A 24,981-nucleotide genomic window follows, 5' to 3' on the forward strand; every position below is an offset into this window, starting at 1 on the left:
GTCAGTTACACGGTCTTACTATGGCCTAGTTAAAACTACTGAATTTATATGGAATAATTTTTGAGATATTTGTGAGACTTATGACTGAAAAATCGAAAAAAATTAAAGTTTGACAACAGTGGATTCTGTGAAAGCGCCTACTACTTGTCAAATATCAACAATCGCACCGCATCCTATTTATATTTATTAACAGATGGCGCTACTAGTGCGAAAATCTGAAAACCGGGATCGCCATTGTTGCGTGTCGGCAGCTCTTGTGGCCGTATCTGAAAATTTGATGTAAATTTGTTATCGTACGTCTTTCAAAGGAGAGAAAAAAGCAATTTTTCCATTTTCTACGTGTATCGCGCGTCCGATGTAGCCGGGCTCCTCGAGCCGGTTTCAGTCCCGTTGTCCGTTACAGACCCGAGCAGTGCCAAAACTTTTCAAACATCGATTTCAGTTTATAATGGCTCACGACGACTCAGTACTTTTAATTTTTATACCACATGTACGCCTGGTATTTTGCCAATTTTAGAGAGTGTTCTTCCGTGGATTTTACGTGGAACATCCTGTTTTGAAGCTGTTAATTACGTTTGCAGACTGAAGAACGTTTTTACAGCGATTTCCTCCCTTTCAATAACAATTTTTGGTATGTGGTTCCTACTTTACTAAATTTTTATGCATAATTTATGTTTTGGTAATTGTTAATAACATTCTAGGTGTTTGGGGGTTAGATTAAGACCTATAGGGCGTAACAAACCATGTTTTTTTCTCTGTTATTTAGTTGTTTTTAGTGTCATTCAGATCAGAAACATTTAAATATGAGTCCCTTTAAATTGAATGACTGTTTAAGTGTAGTGATGGGTGGCACCAATATACTTTACTTATTTGCTGTGCAAATTGACCATCAATTTGAAGAAAAGTAGAATATATTTGAAGGGCTTTAATGTGAAACAATGACAAGTCACACATATGAGTTCAAAAAGAGTTAGTGCCTTACTTATTTGTAAGTAGTAATATACCTACCTATTTAACTTATAAGCAAGTTAAAGCAATCACAAGTCACTTAAAAAAATAATTTGACCCTTCCTATAATGCATTGACATATCTAAACTAAAACAATAAAAGTTATTATTTTTAACAATCAAAGTCAAATATCTCATTTTTACCTTTTTAAGGCTTGTCATTGTTTCACATTAAGCCCTTCATTTGAAGTAGTAAAAGGATGTCAAATACATCTCTACTTTGTATCTGATTTATAATATTTGTTTCTAAGACCTTTTATTTTGAATGGTCTGCAAATTGTAAATAATTTCATTTGCTTCTTGCAAATGAAACTTGCAAAGAACAAGTAGCAGAGTAGGATGAATATCATACAGATCAAAAACTTACCATTATGTTTTTTACCTATTTTTGTATGATTAGTTCCATCTATCTAATCAGCCCTAAACATCTTTGTTTATAGGCATTCTCTTCTTTCCTCCATGTATTGTTAGTTACTATGTCAAATAAAACTACTGAAAGTGCCGCAAAATGTTATTAGAAATTAACTGAGAAATCAATTAAATTGAGTGATCAGACATTGTCAATATTTTACCCATTGAGAATGATGTCAAGCAGGTGAAAAAACATGCATGTCTTGGATTAGATCACAAATTTTAACCTGCAAATGCTTTGAAAAATGGAGTGTTTCAAAATATTGAATATCATTGATCAAGAACTCAAGAAGTAGGTTCACTCATTGTTCATTCACACTCAAAGTGGAAATCTTTTGTCTCTGTATCTAGATCTAGTTTTTAAGCTAAAAAAACTTTATATCAACATTAATCACAGCTAGGTATTTAACAAAATTTTTTACTTTTACTAAGATTACTGACTGATAGCAATTTTCCTGTCTGAGATATAGTTTTCTGTGGCTATTTATAGTTAGTGGTCTATTTCCATTTAAAACCAATAGTTTGCATCATATTTGCAAGGCAGAAATGGCTCTAAAAGTTTATAAATGTTCTCCAATTTGGTCCAATAATTCTTTTTGCAAAATTTCCATTCCTACATAATAATTCTGTTTTAGCATACCTCCATTAATTTGATCTCTCATTGTGTTCTTCATAAATGTAGTTATTTTGGTTCTTTTCTTCTTCATCCTTCTTTTCTTTTCTTCATCTTTCTCCAAATGTTGGTAAAATAGGAGTGGTCAGGTTTTTAATTAGACAGGATGACAAAATCATCAATGTGGCTTTTTTGCTAAAATGGTTCATTTCATATTGATATGCGAGAAACAAAGATGTAACAGGATGACTCATTCTCAAAAGATAAAATTTTAACTATACTGGCCGCATTCCTTTTCAAGCTCCATGGAGCAAGCAGAGCGTTTTTGACGTCACGATGACGTAATTTAGCAAAACCATAATTTGACCCACCATCAACTTCGTCATTGTGACGTCAAAAATGTTCTGCTCACTCCATGGAGGGTGAAAATCAATGAGGCCACTATTGTATGAAAAGCTATGTCAATCTATCAATTACCAGGTGAAGTACCAGGTTCTTGTAGCAAAATTATAATAAATTATGAGTTTTCAATCATAGTTTACCTCCTAGTTTACTTAGCTGTGTAAATTAAATTTTTATAAGTATGTACTGTGTGTTTCAATATCTTTGATAACTTAATCAGCTGTAGGTAGTTACCCTTTTTGTTTTTAATAATATTGCATATTTGGATACTACTCAAAATTCCAAGCATAGGTATTTTAAAAACATATTTAAGTATTCTATAACTCACTTCAGCTGTTTATGAAAAAATGGAGTCATTACTGTATTAAGTTAATACCAAGAGCAATTTTTATGATTTCACATATTTGTATGACCAATTATAGCAATACCACTCAAATTTACTTTGCTTTTTATTTAATTTTGTTAGTTCTATATATCTATTATTGATGATGATTGATTTTTGTTCTATTTAGTACAAATCACTAAAGACCCTTGCAAAGAGTATGGCGCAATGTCAGAAAAAGAAAAAAAAAACAGAAACAATGAGAATGCATGATTCATCAGCAGCCTGTATTAATCCACTCTTGGACATGCCTAGGCATCCTCCATTTCCTTCCATATTGACCTGTTTTGTGCTGGGATCATCCAGTTCCATTCCCCTTCCACAACCTACTGTAATGCATGATTATAGTCACTAAACTAAGGACTGCAAATAAAAGTACAATAGTACAGTAACTCAAACCTGCTGCAAAAAAATAGACTATCAAAAAATTCCCTAACCATTAAATGCTTTTTGTACTAAATACAGCTCTCAATAAAGATTCAGCATGGGCTTCAGCCATTTTCTTAATTTAACTTTATAGGTATAAATAGAGAAGGAAAATTCTCAGAAATTTATTTTTGGAAAAAATGAAAATAAAATTTAAGGAATTTTAGGGGAACTTGTGATGAAAATGTTAGTAAGTGCACATCAAAAGCAACAATTTATTAAAATGCTGTTTGAACTATACATTGTTCTTTGGAGGATTTGACAGTTTTGACGTTAAAAAACCCTTTTATACTTTTTTTACGTCACCTGACAGCTATCAAATTCAAAACCCATTCACCAGTGACGTGCAGCTATAAAATTAGAAATAGTTGCTAATTTGGGGAATTACACTTGAAGATGTGTTTAAAGCAACACCTTGACTGTTGTGTTTCTTTCAAAGTGTTTAATTAAATTTTTTTCGGTAAATGTGAATCGGCTTGAATGCAATACTGCCTGCAACATAAAGTAGGATTATGACGTTATATCTCCTTTCTAGACTGTTTGATGTCATCAATAAAATGAATAATCTATTAGTCATTTATTGGTTACATTAAACATTAAACACAGATAATCGAACAGAGTTAAAATAATTTTCCCTTGCATTTCAGACTAAATTCATTCTAATGTTGCAAACAAGATTCCGGCATTCCCCTTAAGAGCTTAGTGATGCAACCTGATTAGCTTTGTACTATGTGATCTGACTTGTATCTGTCAGAAAAAACTAACATTATGTCAGGAGGAGGACCACCGCACCATCCGCACAACAGACATGGACCTCCTACCAACTCGGCATGGAATCATTTACATGTGAGTAATTTATTATTATGTTTTAACGAAATTCCTCCAATTTGTTGGCAATGCTGAAGGTGCCGGGGTATTTTCCTCGTCAACCGCAAGTGGCCCACATGTCAGGCGAACATTCTTTGCTGCATCAGGCTAGTTGGCACACTCCCACTACCACCGACGCCATGAAAATGATTCCTCATACTCAAATGCTCAATGATATGTTTAAGAATGAGGCTCTTTTTCCAAGGGATTGTGTGGATCTAAGCCTGACTAGAAATGGTAAGACATTTTTTTACTATTGTTTTTACGTGAAAGTACCCATAGTTGTAATGATTTGATAAAGGCTGAGATTAAATGAGTTTTATTCAATTAACTTGGCGAGATATCTACAGTTGTGCAAGTGTATAAACAGTAAACTAGTAAACATGCAGAGATAAAAGATACGAAAGCGTGTGCAGTTTGATCTCAGAGAAATGTATTAAGTAACTTTAAAGAAGAATTATTAGTGTGAAACTAAATTTTGTTTGAATAATTTTAGGATTTGCGCTGTTTGTCTTCAATTTTTGAAATAAAATAACTGTTTTTTGTGCTATTAGTGACGGCTCATGATTGTTAAAAAAAGGAAGCTAACGTTCAGAAAAAAGTAAACTTGGTGTTGTAATGCCTGTTTCCTCTGAACCATCTGGGTTGGGGCAGCTTGGACAAATGTGGTTTTGACTGTGAGATTTTGCACCTGATTTCTTTTGGTTTTTTATTTCAATTTGTCTTGTTTTTTTCTGCAAAACCAATTGGTTTGTATTCCAAATTCTGCCAGTCGAATTATACTGAAATCTCTAAGGCTCCGTTGTTCAATCGCAATTCAATGATGTTGTGTTGTGATGTCACAATTTTTTTCGAGATACTGTATACTTTAAATAAGCTGTGTTCAAATCGTCAGTACAGATGCTATGTACAACTTTTGTATGTAGAAACGATTTTATTCCAAAATCAAAAATAAAAAATTAAAGGAGTTAGGAGTTAGAGGCATTTATATTGAGACACCCTGCACAACTGGACCTACAAGGTTGGTTAAATTACAATGTTGCCCAAATTTAAAACAACAACAAAATGCTGTTTTAAAAATTTAAAAATCTTAATCTTAATATTTTTAATCTTAATAGTTCCGAAACAATGCGGAAAATCTCGATTGTTTAAAAATATTTTGAATAATTATGGAATGTATTTGAAGAGGTACTTAGTTGCAATTTTTTCTCTTTATGTATGATGTTATCAAACTAGATTTTTAGAAATTATTACCTATCAGTGTGATATTGTCAAATGCAGACTTGTCATTCCACGGTGCTATTCTAAATCGTCTTTTTGTAATACAGTGTCCCAAATAAGAATGCATTGCATATTGTTAGGCATGATAGTGCTTCAGAAAATAGTCCAACTTTGCTACATAAAGGGTATCAAAGTGGTTTTGTTACAGGGATGTCTAAGGCATACAGGGTGTTCAAGTTTTAGCTGGACAAGGTGTTAAGTTCACATTCGTTCAGTTCGCGTCTTCAAAGTTTCGTTCAAATATGTCCAGAAGGTTTAAAGCTACAAAAAAAAATAGCGATTTTTTATTCACTTAAGCACCCTGTATGTTTCTCACGAAACAACTTGGACCGCATTTTGCATAGAAAACTCCGGTTATTTTCTGATGCACTGCAGCACTATCAAGTCCTGGAATATGAGGCATTTTTCGTGAAACATCCCTGTAAGTTTTGAGAATCAAGTATCTTAATTTTTTAGATTTTAGAAAAAGTTATTTTTTTGGATTTTTGTTTTTTGACATTTTATATCATCAATAAAAAACTTTATCACGGCATCTTACCTACTACAGGATAGTAGAGAAGTAGGATCTCTACAAGATGTTGTCTACGCAGAATTTGTTACAATGTTTCGTTTCTTAGACACTGTCATCAACTTTTGTTTTTTTATATGGTCTGAAACTTGTTATTATTGTATAACTAAATTATAGTACGATATTGTTTATGGAATAAATTCTCGCCTATTTTGGATGGATACAATCCTACGTCCACAGTTTACAGAAATTAGTCTACTTTTTGCAGGAATACGAGTTTCAATACAGGTTTTTTTAATATCACAGCAACGGATTTTCTATTAGCATTGGTTTTTGAAATCATTGATCCAACTTATTTGATCAACCTTGCCGGTTTGCGTAATGCCAACTGCCAACAGACAAAAACGAAAAAGTGAGAGTGAGAGGTGCAGAATTCAATACATAAACACAGTATTCAGAATGATTACAAAATTTTAAAATATCAAAAATACCAGAAAAATAAGTAGGAATAATCTGTAGTTATTACCACCTAAACACTAAATTTACTTGGTTTGGTTGGTCAAACTGTTTTCATTGACAGCTTTGACATAAAAGTTTGATAAGTGTAAAATCAAATCACTTTATGCCCCAAGAAGTTAACAAATTTATTTGAGGCATAAAATTTGATAAAATAAATGTTTCCAATTTCTTTGCATTAAAACTTTTGTTGTAAAACCTGCTTTAGACAAAAAAATGACAAAATAGCGAGCTTTGCAAAATTTGCAATTTTGCTCTCCATAAAGCGACAAAATGAACTGGGTAGTAGTGTTCATTGTTCAATGCCAAGATTAATAATTAAAAATAGTGAACTGTAAATAAATAGTTGCTTGAATTTACAATTACAAAAACCATCACAACTCGTGCATTTTCGGCAGTTTACTTTGCTTAATAAATGATCTCAAATAGTAGGTTTTTAGAAAAACTAATTCAGTGCATTTAATTTACAAGATTGTTAATATAAATTAATGCTGGATTTTCTTTTCCAGCAAAGAAACCTTTTTTAGGCAACCAAAATGGAGAGCACGCGTCAACACCAGCTGCTATAAGTTTGAGCGTTCGCGATGCTAGCAAAATCAACAGCCTTCCGCCTGGCATGTTGGACATCCAGGCGATGGAGTTGACAAAGTGCGCGAGCCCAAATCTAAAGTCTGCAATTAGTCCTGGCTCAATTAGGGCCTCTTCTATAAGTCCAGGCGTAAAAGACTCTCTAAAGCGTGCAGTTAGTCCCGGGTCGATTCAAGCTACCTCAGCAAGTACAGCACTTAAGTCGTCAAGCCCTAGTCTGTTAATTGCCGCTACGAAATCGTTAAGCCCGGGACGGAAGTCGTTGAGTCCGGGTCCAGTTTCAAGTCCCGGACTGAGTTTAGCTTTGGGATTGAGCGCGGCACCGTTGGGCGAAATAAATAAAAATCAAAAACGGAGCAACATCAGAGTGGATTCAATCCTAGAACGGCTGAACCCTGTTCCAGAAAAGACATTCATTCTTCACGATGGTAAACCGGAGTTACTCGCTGCGGCTAGTAGTGCACCGGGAAGCATTGCTGAGAAGTTGCAAGGCGAAAAACCAATTCCAGCGCATGGGCAGAGCGTGATAGTGCAGGCGGTTGCGAATTTTGATGAAAATAGCAATTCTAGTGGAACGACCAATGTGAGTAATAAACCGATTTACTTATAGTGATTACAATATTTTGATTATGATTGATAAAGATCAGGCAGGATAATGGTTTTTAAATTTACTCGACTTTTTGAATGTCTGAGTATATTAGCAAATCAATAATTTAGGCTCTACAATGTAAGCCCCAACAAGCTGTAGATTGAAAGGTATTAGGTATTCACACAAATAAAATGTTAACAATGTGGAATGCTACTATAATCGAATTTAATTAAAGGTTTGCTTTTATCATAAGAACATATCTATAGAACCCTAATTTGAATAAATCATTAATGCAAATTTGTGCAATAAACCAAAAACTGTGTGTGATGTCACTTGAATAGGTGTTCTTAATAGTTGGCAACGTTGTTTCTGATCAATTTGTGAGAGCAACAGAGACAAACAAACGCGCAAAGATCGACGTGGTTTTATTGCCAATTGCCATTAACAACCAGAAAGGAAAAAACCATTCAACATAACCAAGCATATCAAATTAACTACTAGTAGCTAGAGTAAGCTGTAAAATTATTACAGGCTAATTCTGGAACATACAACAAGGCTTTTTGGGGCTATAATTTGTATAGCAAACTAGGCCAGCAGATCTGACTCAATTTGTATACGAAAGCATAAGTTTTATCTAATCTTGTACAAAAAATAATTAGTTATTGCTTAGTTAATAATAATCAAAGTGGTAAAGCGTTTTTTCATTATGTTACTTGGTGTTTTAATTGTTTACTTTTAATAACTTTCAGTTCCTTGTTCTTGACAGCTATGTCAGAGATTACCTATTAAAAGAAAAACGTTCGGTTTGAATCGATAGAAATATTAGTGTGGTACACTGTAAGTTGAATAGACTTTAGTTATAACAACTTAACATAATGTGAGGTCTGTACCATTTATTTTCCTGGCTTGGCTTAAAATTTGGCAGCTCGCCTTTTATATATATTTAATGATGTTGCCAATTTTGTGGAGTAGGCGTTCGAATGTGCGAATTGTATCGATTTCGACAACAAACACTGTGTAAATAACAAATGCAATAATTAAAACAGATTATTTTTGCGTTTTGTAGGCGCCAACGCCTAAAGAAGAAGACTCGGCTTCAATGCACAGCAATGAAGACAGCCTGGACAGTACGAAGTCGCGACGGAAACGGAAGCCGAGCAAAACCGTGCGATTAAACAAGGAAGATGAGATTAGATCTGATGAAGCCAAAACTGCCGAGGACATCACGGTCAAAGCGACCGCTGATGTCATTGCAAATTCGACCGATCCAGCGTCTATCGCCACTATTTTGGAGGGAACGCCTTCGAAAGCCATTGAAGAGAAGATTTTAGAGCCTAAAGATGAGGTGGATTCCCCTTCGAAAACGAGGCGAAAAAGCGCCGCTGAAACTATTGACGATATTGCCGCAATGGTTCAAGAGGGATTGAAAAATAAGGTCAAAGAGGAGTCTAGAAAGGAGAGTGGTCCTATAGGGGTAAGTTGTTTTTTTTTAATAAACTTGTTTAAATACCTCTACACTAATTGAAGTAATTAAAACGGAAATTATTACTTTTACTGTTTAGCTTGCTTCTGATTTAACTGCAGATAGTTTAGAGATGGTAAGCTATTTCTAATGTTATTAAAACGTAAATTGGTACTCATTTTTGAAATTAATTGTTAGACTGAAAGTACAGAGAGTAACGGAGAAATTAAGTCGGATTTAGAGGTAATTGATACACTTTATTGAGGGAATTTATAATATTAAATTTAAAATTTTTTTGGTTAAGTCTGCTCAAAGTATAACTGGAGGGGAGCCTAACGGAGAATCCGATTCAAGGGTAAAAGTTAATGTTTCAATATATCTGGTGGTTATATAATTTAAAATGTAATTTTCTAACTTGAAGTCTGAATGTGGAAAGACTGAATCACAAAAAGGAGCTGACGATCACAGCGTCGACGCGGAGGTACTATTAGTGATATTTAATTTTATACAATTTGCACATTAAAAAATGTTTTTGTATAGTCAACTTTGGCTGAGATGGATACGACAGCTTCTGATAGTACAGATACTAAGGTAATTGATAAAACTATAAGGACACTTGTTTTTACAATAATAAATACCTAACTGATAAATCTGGTTTACATTTAAGCTTGCCTCAAGTGAGGAAGATAAAACGGAATTGGATAACATAGATATAAAGGTAACCATAAATTTTATTTTGTCTACAAATTGTGAAAGACAATACATTTGAAGTTGACAACAAAAGATCAATACTAGTCGACGTTAAAAAGTCACAGACTTAAACAACTCACGTTATAATCTACCATTTGTAGATGAGAACTATGAACAAACTACATCTATTGAGATATTTTGTAAGTGGGAACACTGGCCGTGAATTATTCATACCATTTTGATCAATTTATGTAAAATTCCACTTTTACATATTGTCAGCGTCATTTTCACATTAGACAATTTGTTTTGACCAAATATCGCTGATTACGCTCCTAATGGTAATCACATGTGCAGCATTTGCGTAATTCCCAGCACTGTTGGTAATTTGTAATTGGTCAGAAGTTCAGCAAATTGAAAGAAGGTTTTTTGACTAATCACAACCTACAAACTATGCTAAGAATTATGTAAATGCTGCACATATGAACTTACATCAAACCAGGTCTACAAGAAAAGTTTCCAGAAATTACCTTGATTTGTCTGTGAACTTAAACTAAATAGCCTAACCTGCACTGAGCGTGGTTTGTACTTTTTGACAGTGAAAAGTACACTATGATGTCACAAGATAACTGTATACTGTGAATGTTACAATCCTAATTTAATCACTATAAAAAAGTTGCTCTTGTTTTCTGAAGAATATACTAAATGTTTGTATTGTTCTTCAAGGGATATTTATACTTTATTTCCATATTTCAAGTCTGTCAGTTTGGATACTGTTGACGGTGTGGATGTAGTAGATCACCCATTACCGTCTGACACAATGGTAAGAAAATAATATAATTGTTTTTTGAATGTTTTCTTAAAATCAAGTAAAGCTGTAACAAGAAATTTTGCCTTATTAGAAAAATAGAACTGTTAAAGTTTTTGAAATATGTTTCTAGTATACCAACCTTTATTAAAGCATTGAACACAGCAAAAATGTTACAGTATTATTATACGTTTACATTTTCCCGTTATTCAGAATAATTTAAATTTTGTGATTTGGATAGGAATGGTAGGATATTTAAGTTCAAAACAGTATACGTTTATGGATTAGATGATCTTATATCGTCTGTGATTCAAAATATTTCAATTTAATTTGAGCTGAATATTGTCTAAACGCGGGGAATTACAATTACACTTTGTTTTGGACTGATTGTTTTAAAATATGTCAATCAAATTCCTAATTATTTATGCTTCTCAGTTAGTCAGGTAAACAAAAATGCTGAAATTACTTTCTAAAAGCGGTACAGTATAACAAAAGACAATAAAGGCAAAGGGTTTTTCACATACATGGTGTTTTTAACCAGTGAAGCTTATTGTTTAATGTGTTTCAAGAATTACTTGAATAGAACAACAGCACATTAATTAGTACTATTTATTATTTCCATTCTTATTCCATTATTTATGCTAAACAAATTTGCAATATGATTTAAATATCCCTAACGTGACAAGGTCGCGTTTTCTCGTCGACATTTGACTATGTTTATTCAGTGTTTGAATTGGCATATTATCGTTTGGGAATATGCACTCAAACACAATTAATTAATAAGCCTTATTTTTTATTTACTTTCTTTATTTGTCTATACTCTTAGTAGAATAAAATTTGTATTCTGGCGCTTTACTGTTGTCACCTTTAATGTGGTCCTGTGAAGAATAGTTATTTTATTAATTATAATTTACTGGACATTAAACTTGTTTATTACTGGAGTGTGTGCACGTTCTACTTGCTCCTGATGGTTTCTAAACCTTAGTCAAATAGAGCCTGTTTTTTTACCGAACTACCTTTATTTAGATAAGATATTGATGAATTGGAAGATGTGATGTGACTATTGGCGTTTCAAGATAAGAGATACTCCCTCTGGTGATCAGTTTTGAAAACAGTTTCGGACATTCCAGCAGTCATTTCTCTGTTTGTTTACGTTGATTTTGGTTAGGAATTGGCGTTTCAAGTGAAGATCGCAGCGCCAGTTGAACTAAAATCGGGCAACCCATTCCTAACCTAACATTATAAATAATATGACACTGTCACTTCATATTTTTAAAACCAGTGCTGAATTCCTAAAATCAACGTAAACAAACGGAGAAATGACAGCTGGAATACCTGAAACTGTTCACTGAGTAGCTGCTAGGTAGCAGCTAGTAGCTTTTTTTTTATAGCTGATCTGTAGTGTTAAATAAAAATACAGAAGCCTCCAGCCAAGCAGCTATTATTAGGAAGTTGAGCTTTTATATCTAAGACAAGCAAAACCTCCCATTTGCAACTGTCAATACTTTTCAACAAACCAATAGTTTATGTCATTAATGGCAACCACAAAACTTTATTTAAACTCTCTTTTATTTAAACTTTCTCATTGATTTTTCAGGACACTCCTTCAACACTTGGAAAACCGGTAACGGTAAGCGTGATAAAAACAAAAGTTCTTGATGACACGCTAACGACTACAAATGCGGTGTCTACACAGTCGTCGCCTCCTCCAATTGCGCTTCCAGTACCGATTATCACAGCGGCTCAGAAGAAGGCCACCATCACTCAGTTTGTCGAGGTGGAGAACAAACTGGAAGAAATGTTTGCCGGTATTGTGGAAGGCCACGCCGACTCGGAGCCGAGTAGAGTGGCGCCAGTGTCGACGAAAACTGACGCTAGTTTGGATCTGATGGACGACAGTTTTTTGAAACTGGAGGATTCCACTGGAGATTCGAACGGATCGAAAAACGTTAGTCAACCAGCAGGTTTACCGGCGGTTTCGGATATTAAAAGCGAAGAGGGTGGCGAGAAAAAACCATCACCTAAAAAAGTAGCACCCCGTAGGAATAGGCCTTCTTCGAAAAGTGATCAAGACGGTGAAATTCCCGTTAAAAAGAAAAAGTGCGTTTGGGATAGTGATTTGAATATTAAATTAATTAAGTCCGGTTTATAGGTTGACTAAAACGAAGAACAGTGGAACTAATCTCAAGAAACCTCCGATAAGTCACAAATCTCCCAAGAAATTACTTCCAGTTACCTCCAGTAAGCCGGCGAAGTCGTTGTGCTCTGATATTGCTAAGGTGACCTTAAATAAAATTGTTTTTTAGATTTTTTACCATTACATTTTTTTTTTCTACATGCAGGACATATACTCATACGATTCAGGTAGTAATGCTAGTTCTAGTAGGTCTCGAGGACCGTTTGTACAGATTAGGGGACCCAGGGATTCACCGTTATCCGTTAGTGTAGTTAATGCACCACTCGGTGGCGACGAGGACGGTGAAAAACGCAGTATAAAAAATAAGAAGTTCCACGACGATAGTGAATATAGGTGGGCGTGTTATTCTAATCAAATTTTGGTTTCATTTGAAAAATGGATTATTTTAGGCACAAGGTGCGATCTAAAGGACTTCATTGTAGTACGCTTAGTAACAAATATGACGCTGAAAGGAAGGATGCGAGTTGGATATGTGCGTTTTGTAAGCGAGGTCCGCATGCCAGTGAACTTACAGGTAAGCATTTTTGTAATGATTAAAAAGATTACTTTTTGACTGAATGTGAAGTAAATAATATACGTAATGTGGTAGTGTATTAATTGCATCATAAACGTGAATAGTTTACGTTTTATTTATTAAACAAAACGTTAGAATAGTAATATACAAGGTAGTGTGGAAGACGATTCAGAAATAAAATGTTGGCTATAAATAGTAAATACATTTTTCTGGACTAGTAACTGTGTTTTTAGGGCCAAGTGTGATAAGTGACGTCCCTCCCCAGGGCGACTTGTTTGGACCTTATTTCATCACAGCTAATTGTCCAGAGTTTGAGAAGCGTTTGGATGATCCATATGACAGGTGAGATAATAGTTTTTGGTGTGCTTTCTAGGGATTTTAGTTTTTTTATGATGAGATGAGATTTGTGTTGAGGTTGGTAATGTTGCAACACATTGAAACGTATACGTGCAAAAAACGGAGAACGTGACGATAACAAAGAAACACTCTCGCCTTCCTAAATTCAAAATTATAACCTTTAAGCTCTCAGGGCATGAGGGTTGATCGAATTTCGACGTCGAGATTACAGTTTCAACCAGTCTCCAGCTGTTGAAATTAATCGCACACACACTCGACTCTGGTTTTAAATCTCTTCACCAGGGGGATTTTGTCACAATTTTGACTGGCAACCCCAGATTTTGACGTCAAAATTGAGTTAGAATAGGCGTCCAAATCCATACTGTTCTCGCGGTCTGAGTTTACTCGTGCGTCATCCCCCTGTGATTTAGAAGTAGACATGCATTATTGACTTCATCCTTGTCTATTGTTCACTTTCAGAAAGGGTAAATATCTAAGTGAATGTCTTCCAAAAAAAAACATTTACTGATTAGCGCTTCTATTTCAGTCATTGTCAGTTTGAAAACCATCGAAATTTATTTGATTTGTTTATTATTAATTCTTTTCCGTTTCTTTGTGTTGTTAATCATTTATAAAGTTTTCTATTTACCACACCACCACAGTTCTTTTAAGAGCTATTGTTTCTACGCTTTCAACATTCTGTAAGTACTTTCATAATATTATTATTAATCTTTTTATTTTTTTTATGTCGGCTGTCACGATCTAACCAAAATTGGCACAATTACTAACCTGTTTTGAAAAAAAAAGAGGGAGTGTCTATTATGGTTTTTATTTAGCCATTTGGTTTTTTCTAAATTCGGAATTTCTTACTATTACAGTATTTTTTTAGAAAATGTCTGGAAAAATTCTCCACAAACAAGCCCAGCAGTTAATTCTTAACCTTTGTGAATATTTTGAATTGGAAAAAACCAATGGAGGACCTTTAGAAGCTTTATCATCTGTTCAGGAAGAAAATAAGACATTTTAAGACCTTACATATTCTTACTGATGTATTTTTTTTGATACTAGAAGGTTGCAGCTGCTTTGAAAATTTCCCGCAAAACTGTTTATTCGATTCGGAAAAAGCAAGCAAGTAATCTTATGATTTCCTCACCTAGAAAACGTAAATCGAGATGTTATCGACGAGCCAAGACCACTGATTTATTTGAAAGCATTAAAATGGATGTTCGAAATACATTATATGATATGCACAACGATAGTATGTTAATAATAGTAAAATATATCTACTTTTGTAGAAACATCTATTAACATTTTATTGTTTCCAGACTGAGATTTTTGGGTTGCATTATAGATTTGCATAACATATTATTAATAAAGTCATAGAAAAAATAAAATAAGTGTCTAAAATGTTTTCCAGGGGGTTAAAATAAAATAAGTGGATTGCAACCTGAAAATGAGATATGAGATACTACAGCATCACTCAGAATGTTTTATTGAATTTTTAATTGGTTGTATTTATTTTAGAGAAACATGTAACCATTCAGAACTTAAATCAAGAGCTTAAAGTTAAAGAAATACTACATATTGGTGGTACATCTCTGCGAATTTTGGTAAATAAATTAGGTTTCAAATTTAGACGGAATTCTATGATCCAAACGGAAATGTTCTTTCGGTCAAGATATTTTTGATTTGCTTTGGTATAAGGTTGTTTTAGTGCAAATTTGCAGCCAAAGATCTCTACTTTCTGACTGACAATACACGCAAAATTTTAAACTTGACGAAGCCTTAGACACGCCCTTTTCTATAATATGAACACAACAGGTTTGTTGACGAAAACTTGATTTGATTCATATGATTATAAATGACGTAGCCTTCGTGACTCACGGGTAAACTCACTCCGCGAGAACAGTAATAATGATGTTTTGCGTTCGTTTGGCATGTGCAACTATTTACACTCAAGATCTACTTTTTGCCAGTGTGTTATATCTAGCACTATTACTATTATAATTTAAGTATACAAAAATATCTATTTCAGACAATTTAAAAGCCGCAAAATCACTAAAGTACTGGACGCCACGGCATCCGGATCGAAATCCAACAAGAAAACGAAACGGAAATCTGAATCCTCTTTGGACCCGACTGATTGCTTTCTGGGCATAACGGACACGGGTAGCGGCACGTACGAGGTGTGGTCCCACGAGGATTGTATGGTGTGGAGCACCGGCGTCTACCTAATCGGCCCAAAGATAGCCGGTTTGGAGGAGGCGGTGTGGAACTGCTCGAACATCACTTGTCTAGGATGCGGCTTGAAGGGCGCCAACATCACGTGCGTCAAACGGGGCTGTCTCAATTCGGCTCACGTGTGTTGTGCGCGCAAAGCTGATTGGCTGTTGGACGAGGCCAGTTTTAAAGCGTATTGTGTTGAACATGCGCGTTGAAAGTTTACGCTTTATTAGGAAGTTACGCAGTGGTTTTGAATGCGTTTACGGTCAAATTCGCAGTTCTTGTAGTTGCCTGCCCTTAATGAACTCGAGTACAGGTAGGTTTGTGACTTTTTGGTTGGGGAAGTACCGCACACTGTCACTTGTTTTATTAAGCGGTGATTCGGCATGGGATTGTTTGCAACACGCTATACTGAAAGGTCGAGTAAAAGGTAAGTACAGGGTGTTTCATTAAAAAATAATAGATACTTGGTTACTAGAAAGTTTACAATAGTTAGTTAGTGTAATTGCCGACAACCTACAGATTCTTTGCTTGAAAAAAAATTAAACCTTTGATAAATGTCAAAATTCGGCAGGTGGACAGTTTTTTATAAAACAAAGTAAGTTAGGATGACCTAACAATGTAGTAGAAAGTTGAAATGGTTTGAATTTAACAAATAATTAACAAATAAACATGCAAATGTCACAATCAAAAATTTTAACGTTGTTAATTTTGTTTTATTGTTACGTCATATCATTTTATTTTGATTTTTGCTCCATATTATTAAAATTGTTTAATTGAACGGGACAGAAGCAAAAGGGTTTAAGAGTTCAATTGATGAATGGAAAAATTTGTACTTAAACTCCTAATCTCTTTATGTATATACCGAGATAAAAATGTAACTTCTAAACACTGCACACAAAGATGTTTTTAGGTTGCAGGGTCTTGAGGGATGCCAAAAGTTTCGGATGCCTAATCCCGCCTTCGGTTAAAGACGGGCAGCCGCGCTGACGTCATGAATTAAACCGTGTTTTAACAGCCTTTTTAATGGACCATATCAAATGCAAAATCGTTCATTAATGAGTCCCATTAATGCATGATTTTTCAGGGCTGTTGTTTTCAAATTTTATTTCTATCAATAGTGACGTCAGACGCAAGTGACAAAACGCGGTTATGAGAACGAATTGTACTGCAGTCATAAGGCATGTTCAAAATCCAATAATATGCTTTGCATGCTATGCTAACCTGAATATTCAATTAGTATGGGAATGGTTGTTTTTCTGAATTTAGCAATCCAAAAATTGCTAATTTGAATTGGATTAACCTAGTGGCCAATTAGTGTGGCTGACATAGGTGTTCTTCTAAATTTAACCAATTAATATAATAATAATACAAAGTTTGGCATTCGATTCATTACAAATATTGAGCTGGATGCTAGATTGTTATTCGTTGTTTGCCCTGTTTGCAAATTATGCCTAAAATTGTCTATTTTTGTCTGATTGATGTTTCATTATATTTTGAGACCTTGTTATCATAGTTTGATAACTATTTTAGGAACATCCTATACATTTGAAATCGGGAAAGTAAATGTCATGAAATGGAGCAATCAGGACAGAATGTCCCATTAAGTAAAGAGAAACACCAAGTTTGTTTAATTTTTTTCTGGAGCTAGGATTTTGGAAGGTTGAAGGCAATTTACTTCTACTGATTCAAAATTATCGTCTGTATTTCATAATGAGACATCTTGTAAATATTGCGAATATTTTTGATAATAATTGGTGGAACTTTAATAAAATATTCAAAATGTAAAACAGAATCTTTGAGAAGGAGCTGTATTTTTTTGAAAAATCAATGTTGTCCCGGCCGTTTATTCTGAAGTTTATTCAAAAATGTTTCAGCCACTGGATTTACAGTTTATTTTCTAGTCGAATCAATGAAAGTTACTTTAGTGGCTTGTATCTCCTATGTGTGACGTTGGAAGTTGTAAGGTTGGGTTGTTTCAAATCCATTAACTTTGAGCTAATTTAGGAAAAACTGGAATTACTTTCTAAAAAGTTTTAAACTGCTAAACAATAATCTAAAGAGACAAAAAAGAACAAAAATCAGTCTTTTTGTTATTATAAATAACTAAATCTTAATGACAAACCTGAATTTCTAGGTAATCAAACGTTTTCTTTTTGTCAGGTTTCTTATTTTAGTAAAAGAAATATTAAAACACATTCCCTCTGTCTATTACGCTATGTAATATAATTACACTTTTTTTGTAACTAGGTAGATTTTATACAAAATTGCTTTGTAATATTGTGTGTATATAATTAAATTGTGACGTTAGAGATTAATAAAACTTTATTAAACTGAATTGACAGTGTGCGTTAGGTATGATTTACATTAATGTACGGTGGTAGTTTTGGCCGTATGTTCATTTGATCTACTGCGAGTCTTGCGTTAATTGAAAGGTCAGTTTCTTAGGCATCACCAGATTGTTGAATCCACAGCTGTATAGGTAATATTTTAAACAAAGTAATCACTGGAGATTCTATTACTGTGAGTAATAAACCTAAATCAGTATTTATTCTTAAATAATTTATACAATATAACAGGTTTTTTTCAATACTTCACACGCGACTATACTGTATGTCTAGGAAACAGGTCCTTTCTATCTAATTTAAACGTTTATTGTGATGATTTTTAAATTATTAAGGTAATTTTACGGCTCTAATTTTTGTATAATTAATTCTCAATCCACTTTTTTTTTGTAAACGTTAACGAGTGTGTCGGATGTTGAATTATATTCTTTTGAATGATATTGTAAATATTTTTAATATAAAACCTATACATAAGAGAGTAGGTTATGTTATTTTAGTTGTAAATTGTACAAATAAATGTATCGCATTTATGGTTCGTTGATTGCCAAAATCGGGATATCTCTGCTTCTACATTATTCTGAAAGTTGTCACAATTTTTTTTATGACTAAACAGATAAAAATTAAATACACTGAGGGACAACAACTTTAAATATTATTAAATACTTAATAATAAGATTATTGGGTCAAACATAATTAAACCCGTCATTCTCATTTTTAACCGTTTTAGTATTGTGTACCCTTCTCTAGCTCTAATAATTTCTTTCAAATGCCCTATTGAAATGCCATGAAAAAGATTAGTGATGAGTTCTTGGGGTTTTCCAGCTCGGCCAAGTGTTGACGATCAGTATTTTGTCGCCGAATACGCTAATCATCAAACATGATCAATGATATATTGAGCTCTGGCCACACTAAACGTTGAATGCCAATCTCATTCAGATATTTGGGCACGACATTATCATCCATTAAAGAAAATGTAGCTAGAGAATCAATATTTTTTGTTTGGAGTGTAGCCCAAGTTGGATCCATAAACTCTCTAAAATATTTAAGAACTTGCGGTATTGCCAGATAAGTACCCAGCTTTTGTAATGTTTTGTTTCTGTTTCTAATTTCATTTTTGAATTCTTTTTAAGAAGGCTAGTAATTTGTTTTTAATACTTTAGTATATCTACTTATGTCAATTTGGTTCAAATTTGCTTGAAATATGTCACTATTTTAAACCCTTTTGCCATAAGAAATGAGACAGTAGCAAGCGAAAATAAATCATAATAATTTTTTTTTTAATAAATAAATTAGGAAACTATGCATTATTTATTATTATTAATGCATTAATGCATATTATTATGCTCTAAAAAAAATCAATATTTTGATATCTCAGCAGATGCTGTCATCTTCAGAAGGTTTTATTTCATGCAGGTAATGCTCAAAAAGCTCTAATAACAACAAAAACATCAGGTCAATGTGGTTCAAATTTGCTTGAAATAAGTCACTGTCGTCATGAGTTTCACCAAAAGAACTAAAAGTAGTAGCAAGCATCAATTGACCGTAATCTCGTATTAAAAAGGCAATTTCCATTTAGAAGCTTCTAGTTTTTCCCACCCTGTACATAAATAAAAAAAATATTCAATTGTAAACCAACTCTATTTCTAGTAAAATGGTGATTAATCTTAACTAGCGTGAAAAAAGAAAACTTTCTGGGATTTTTCGTCTTTGGAAAGTGTCCAAGGTGACGATGACTGCTTGGTTACATCTTTTTTTCCTTTATCTACAGAAATGCGGATTGATGCAGATGCGGTAAGTGGAAAGAATTATTGTTTTTTTTCTACTACCTTACTTGAATGCATATATTACTTAGTAGTTTAAATCACCCATGGCCAGTGACTTGCCAACAGTAACAAATAAATTTTGTGTTTACTGACTGACAAAAAAATAGAATCTCACAATTTTTGGTCAACCTTGTGTAAATACGTTTCGAAAACTTCTTATTGAGTAACTAATTCAAATAGAGGAATCGTTCTGCAAACACTCCTCTTATCCCTTGCACAAAATCGAACTTTTTGTAACTGGTTACATAAATAGCTATTTATTTAACTTTTTGTATAACAGACATTAACAATTAATAGATTTTATTTTAGTTTTTCAGGTTAACCAAACTAATTTTAAACTGGAGAAGAACGATCAAGTAAATTGTGATGGTTCCAATGATCTAAAAATAAAGAGTTAATAAGACTATAAAACAAAAATGTTCAAATTGGCTTACTGAAGTGATGAGCCCTCTGCTGACCACCGTATAACCTCGCAATGATACTTTAGGTGGATTTAACTGTATTGCTCTCAAGAAAAACTGCACCTGAAAGGAAAATTATACATTTTACATGAAAAATTCTGGATTTTTTAATGATGTGATTACTTAATTACATGAAGTACTGTTTAAACGGGGTGAAAAGGGCGTAAAATGTACGACTGTCTTTGGATTACCAACGACATGGTTTGAATTTAGTTTGGTTTTGCTTTTCGTTCAAGGCAGTGAGTAAAGTAATAATTATTTCAACTAGTTTGAACCTACATAATGGAAATGCAAATACTTGGAAATTATATAACTAAGAAAGTTTAGAACTATGAAATCTACTTTTCAATATATCTGAAAGTAGATTGAGTATGTAAATTCTATCCTAAATAAAATGAGTATCTCAGATTTAATAACGCGCTACACAAAATACGTAATAAGAACAGAACTAATTTTGCTTAAATTGAAAATCGTGTATACTAATTTAATAAACGGTATTTTTTTATTCAACATAAAATTCAACTTTTCATGATTTACTTGAAATGTTTGTTCCCAGCAAGATTTAGAAAAGGAAAAACAAATTTGGAAGAGTGTCCGAAGTTTGACAGTGGAAAATGTCTGCTTGTCCAACAGTTCTTCTTCTTTAGGATAGAAAATAAGCTGCAAAATCAAATATCTACGCGGGTAAGTACTGGTGGAATACTTGAGTTATGTAATCATAATACATAACTTAATAACAAAACTTCATATTATTTATGATATTAGCATGTCTAGAAAAATTCTAAAAAAAATTGAATTTCTAGTGAATTAAATGTGTTAAACCTAAAGTCGATTTATAAAACTAACGAAATAACAATGATTTAATAATAAAAATAATAGTTAAGCATTGGTGAACTTTCTTATGTCTTATTTGTATTTTATTGGTTATACTGTGGAGATTTTTTACTTTGGTTTTGGTAGTAAGGCACCCTGTATAACTATTATATATGTGCTAACTTACAATACTAATTTTCTCAAACACTGTATACTTGCTAAAAAGCATAATTTGCAAATATTAATTGCAAAACTCCGGGTGTATAATGAAGCAATTTAATTTCAAATATATGCGAACCTCTCTAACAGTGGCCTCATCAACTTGACGCAAGTTAATTTCCATCAAAGTCCACTGTACTCTTTCGGCGATATTTTCGGAAGCTTTATGGGAACAGTCGCAGAAAATATACAGCAATACCAGGCAATAAACCGCGTCAACTAGAAGACCCATTTCTTTAAATGTAAATTTGACACCGTGATCCACCACCTCAGAAGTAAAACCATACACCTACGTTAAGTTAAGTTAATGTTAAGTTAACTAGCACAAAACTACATACAGAAATAATAATATTAGTCATCATAAGAAGACAATAAGTGGAGTAAGTTCTAGTGTAAGCATTGCCTAATTTCTGCAAAATTTCACTTAGTTCCAACCATAACACTCTGTAGTGTTTCACGATGTAACCCACACAGTAATTGTCAATGTCCTGGAAAATTTTTCATAAATATTAAATTTTTATCTAAACCAGTGGCGTTACTTACGTTTTTAAAACTTTGCGCCACTGCGGAGCTGGCATTTCCAATCGCCCTACAGTTGATGTACCACAGAGCGCAATTCATGTTAATCATAGTGATGATGTGCAGGTAACCAATAGTGTGGTACAGGGCGAAACCTTCTAGAAGGGCGCTGAGGGAGAGGAGGAAACTGACGGCTAAAAAGAGACACCCTAGGCTGATGGTTCCTATTAAGGTGCTCAAGTAGGGGAATTCCAGATCTTTTCCTATGGAATTGTATTCTTCAGTAATAATCTCCAAAAGTCTGGTCTGGGTATGGGATGGGAAGTCAAATGTTATTAAATGTTTTTGGTTCTATTTTAAAGTTGATATACAGAGGGTGTGACAATACAGATGGATAAAGTCACAGTCTGGACTACACTTAACTTAAGAAGGGCTTAAAGTACGACGATGCAAATGAGGCTGAGTGGCGTAGATACAGGGGGATGGTGTTCATTCTCCCACTCTGTTTTCTATGCTGACTGAATATTTCCCAAAAATTAGAGTTTTTTATTAGCCTTGTTCAAATTAAAGAAATATGTATCTTCTGTAAATGCGCTCGTTTGGCTCTTGCCAAAACGGCCATGACCAAACTCAACAAAATTTAGAAATATTGGCATATAACAACCACAACAAAATGCAAATTAGTAAACACCTTCGTTTTTCCAATTGCGCTATACGCAGCAGAATCCTGGACCTTAAAAGCCACAGACATCGCCAAGTTGGATGCGTTTGAGATGTGGGTCTGGAGAAGACTACTGAGGATTCCCTGGACAGACCGCAAAACTAACGTGTCTATACTCGAAGAACTTAGCATCCAAGTCAGATTGTCAACTAAAATCAAACAACTGATTCTCAAGTATTTTGGACATGTCAGCAGGAGTAAAGATGACAATCTCGAAAAACTTATGGTACAAGGGAAGGTAGGAGGAACACGACCTAGAGGACGTTCTCCAAAACGATGTCTGGACCAGGTGAAGCAGTTTACAGGAAAATCTTTCCAAGACAGCATTAGAAGCACGTCAGATAGAAAGGAATGGAGGAAAACTGCTAAAAACACAACATGAGACTAACATAGGATCACGACGCTTCAAACATGAAGCTAACGACTGGAGAGAAGAGAGAGTATCTTCTGTAAAATTTTGATTCAAAATTTCTTTCACGAGATAACCGAGTTATTACATTTTAAAACCCAAAAAAGAAGGATAGCCATACACTGTAAAATGTTATTTTATAAAATTAAATCTGCAAGTAGTGGTTTCTCCTTCAAAAAATAAGTAGACAAGTATGTTGTAATTTTTTAAAAGACCTCATCCTAAGAGCAATACAGCTCTCTAAATTTATGTGATAATCTGAGGCCGTTAAAAGAGAAAACCGATCAAATTTGGTACAAGGACTTGAAACTGATGCTCATTACCGAGTCTTAGCGGCACCTGCAAAAAACCCTTCATTATAATAAATTTTCATCCCTTTGAGCAAAGTCCAGGTGAATAAAAATTAATGTGAAAATAAGTGAATCAATTCTCTTGTATCGGCACGGACAGCTCAGATCAAAGTTACTTTCGTCAAGTAATGAGTATTAATTTCATAAGTACTTGTACCAAAGTTAAACTTTGGAGGGCTGTATCTTCCTGGAAACGAGTTCTTTTAAAAAATGACAACATGCATGTCTACTTAAAGGACTGCAGTTCAATGTTTATAAGATAAACTATCCAAGTTTTTCCCGCTCAAATATCCGTATTTTTTTGGGTTTGTGGGTAATAACTCAATTATCTCGTAGAAGTTTCAAATGAGAACGATTTTGACATTATATGATGAGTATTAATTTCATAAGTCCTTGTTCCAAATTTGATGAAAATTGCTCCAACTGTCTGACATGGCAAAGAAACGATTTTTTAAACTGAAATTTGGGAGACTGCATTTTTCTTACAAAGCATTTTTTTACAAAAATTACATAATGCTTGTCAATTTATTTTTTGATGGGCTATCGATTGATAAATTATTGACATTTAAAATTGGACCACCCTGTATAGAAACAACTCTAAAGAACCCAAAATTTGAACAAATCAGCTGGTTGAGACCACATGGCTGGAGATGACATAGTTTTATTGACATTGATTGTATCTGGGTCTGGGGTAGAGTTGTTAGTTTGGAAATTTCAAATTGAAACAAACAGAAGTTTTATGAAATTTCTGAATCTTTCCGCGATTCCCTCTAAATTTCGGAAATCTCTGAGTTGTATGAAATTTCAAAAATTTTATGGTTTATGAAAGTTTCATGGAAATTTCCTTGAATATTTCAATTGTTTCAGTATAGAAAGAATTATTATTGGCAAATGACAAATGAAATCTCTGTCTTTTGATAAGTCATGTCATAATACTCAACTTCAAACTTCTGATTACCATAAAATAAAAAACATTCTACCCTCAAAACTCAACATAAGTATTTGAATTTTATTAATTTGATTCTCAATCTCCAATTCTCTTGTCACAGAAAAAAGAATTAAAATTGACATAAATCTATTTTTAATGTACATTTCTAATTGCAATATTTATGACTTGTTTTAAAGGCTTTATTAATACAATTACGAATAAAAACTATGCAAATGCAATGGCTTGCCAAAAATCAAGTCTATTAACTATGTGACACCTAGAAATTTCATGAGTAGTATGAAATTATTGAAATTTTATGAATATTTATAAGTTTCATTAATTTCAGGTGTTTGCTTGTTATTCAGAATGGCATCCGAAATTTCATGAGCACTTTAGTAAAATTTCACAAGAATTCTGTATTTTAAAGTTAATATGGCAACCTGCCACAACACCAACGATATTAGAATGTGATCCAGTTGAATGGCAGTTGACACTTTGAAATAAGTTAAAATTTTAATGTTTGGTATATAGTTATTTATGCAACAAGTGCAAAAAGTCCATCTTTTCTGCACGCTA

General features: G+C 33.6%; 2 protein-coding genes across 7 annotated transcripts in view; one reads left to right on the plus strand and one right to left on the minus strand.

Moving 5' to 3' along the window:
• Positions 1-204: 204 nt before the first annotated feature.
• Positions 205-18,692, plus strand: LOC145740638 (uncharacterized). 6 transcript variants are annotated; one of them, XM_081996258.1, is made up of 19 exons: positions 205-631; positions 3,889-4,087; positions 4,147-4,345; positions 6,923-7,584; positions 8,657-9,064; positions 9,153-9,188; positions 9,251-9,295; positions 9,357-9,407; positions 9,474-9,533; positions 9,593-9,643; positions 9,720-9,770; positions 10,497-10,562; positions 12,145-12,177; positions 12,244-12,647; positions 12,700-12,826; positions 12,890-13,077; positions 13,134-13,258; positions 13,492-13,600; positions 15,630-18,692. In XM_081996258.1, the coding sequence occupies exons 2-19, from the start codon at positions 4,010-4,012 to the stop codon at positions 16,030-16,032; spliced, it is 3,096 nt and encodes a 1,031-aa protein (XP_081852384.1). In that variant the 5' UTR covers positions 205-631; positions 3,889-4,009; the 3' UTR covers positions 16,033-18,692. The 6 variants fall into 6 exon arrangements, with proteins under 6 accessions (XP_081852384.1, XP_081852381.1, XP_081828089.1 ...); XM_081996255.1 differs by having other exon boundaries at positions 12,145-12,647; XM_081971963.1 differs by lacking the exons at positions 9,720-9,770; positions 10,497-10,562.
• Positions 18,693-19,781: 1,089 nt separating this feature from the next.
• LOC145738445 (gustatory and odorant receptor 22-like) overlaps positions 19,782-24,981 on the minus strand; it is a 45,975-nt gene continuing 40,775 nt past the window's right edge. Inside the window, exons 6-10 of the mRNA XM_081993306.1 lie at positions 22,022-22,260; positions 21,817-21,966; positions 21,558-21,767; positions 20,420-20,509; positions 19,782-20,365 (exon numbers count right to left, since the gene is read on the minus strand). Of these exons, the coding sequence (XP_081849432.1) occupies positions 20,291-20,365; positions 20,420-20,509; positions 21,558-21,767; positions 21,817-21,966; positions 22,022-22,260 (764 nt within the window). The 3' untranslated portion in view covers positions 19,782-20,290. The remainder of the gene's footprint in view (positions 20,366-20,419; positions 20,510-21,557; positions 21,768-21,816; positions 21,967-22,021; positions 22,261-24,981) is intronic.

Source organism: Ips typographus, linkage group LG1 (genome assembly GCF_016097725.1).
Source record: "Ips typographus isolate SLU linkage group LG1, UJ_Ityp_2.0, whole genome shotgun sequence".
Taxonomy (NCBI): domain Eukaryota; kingdom Metazoa; phylum Arthropoda; class Insecta; order Coleoptera; family Curculionidae; genus Ips; species Ips typographus.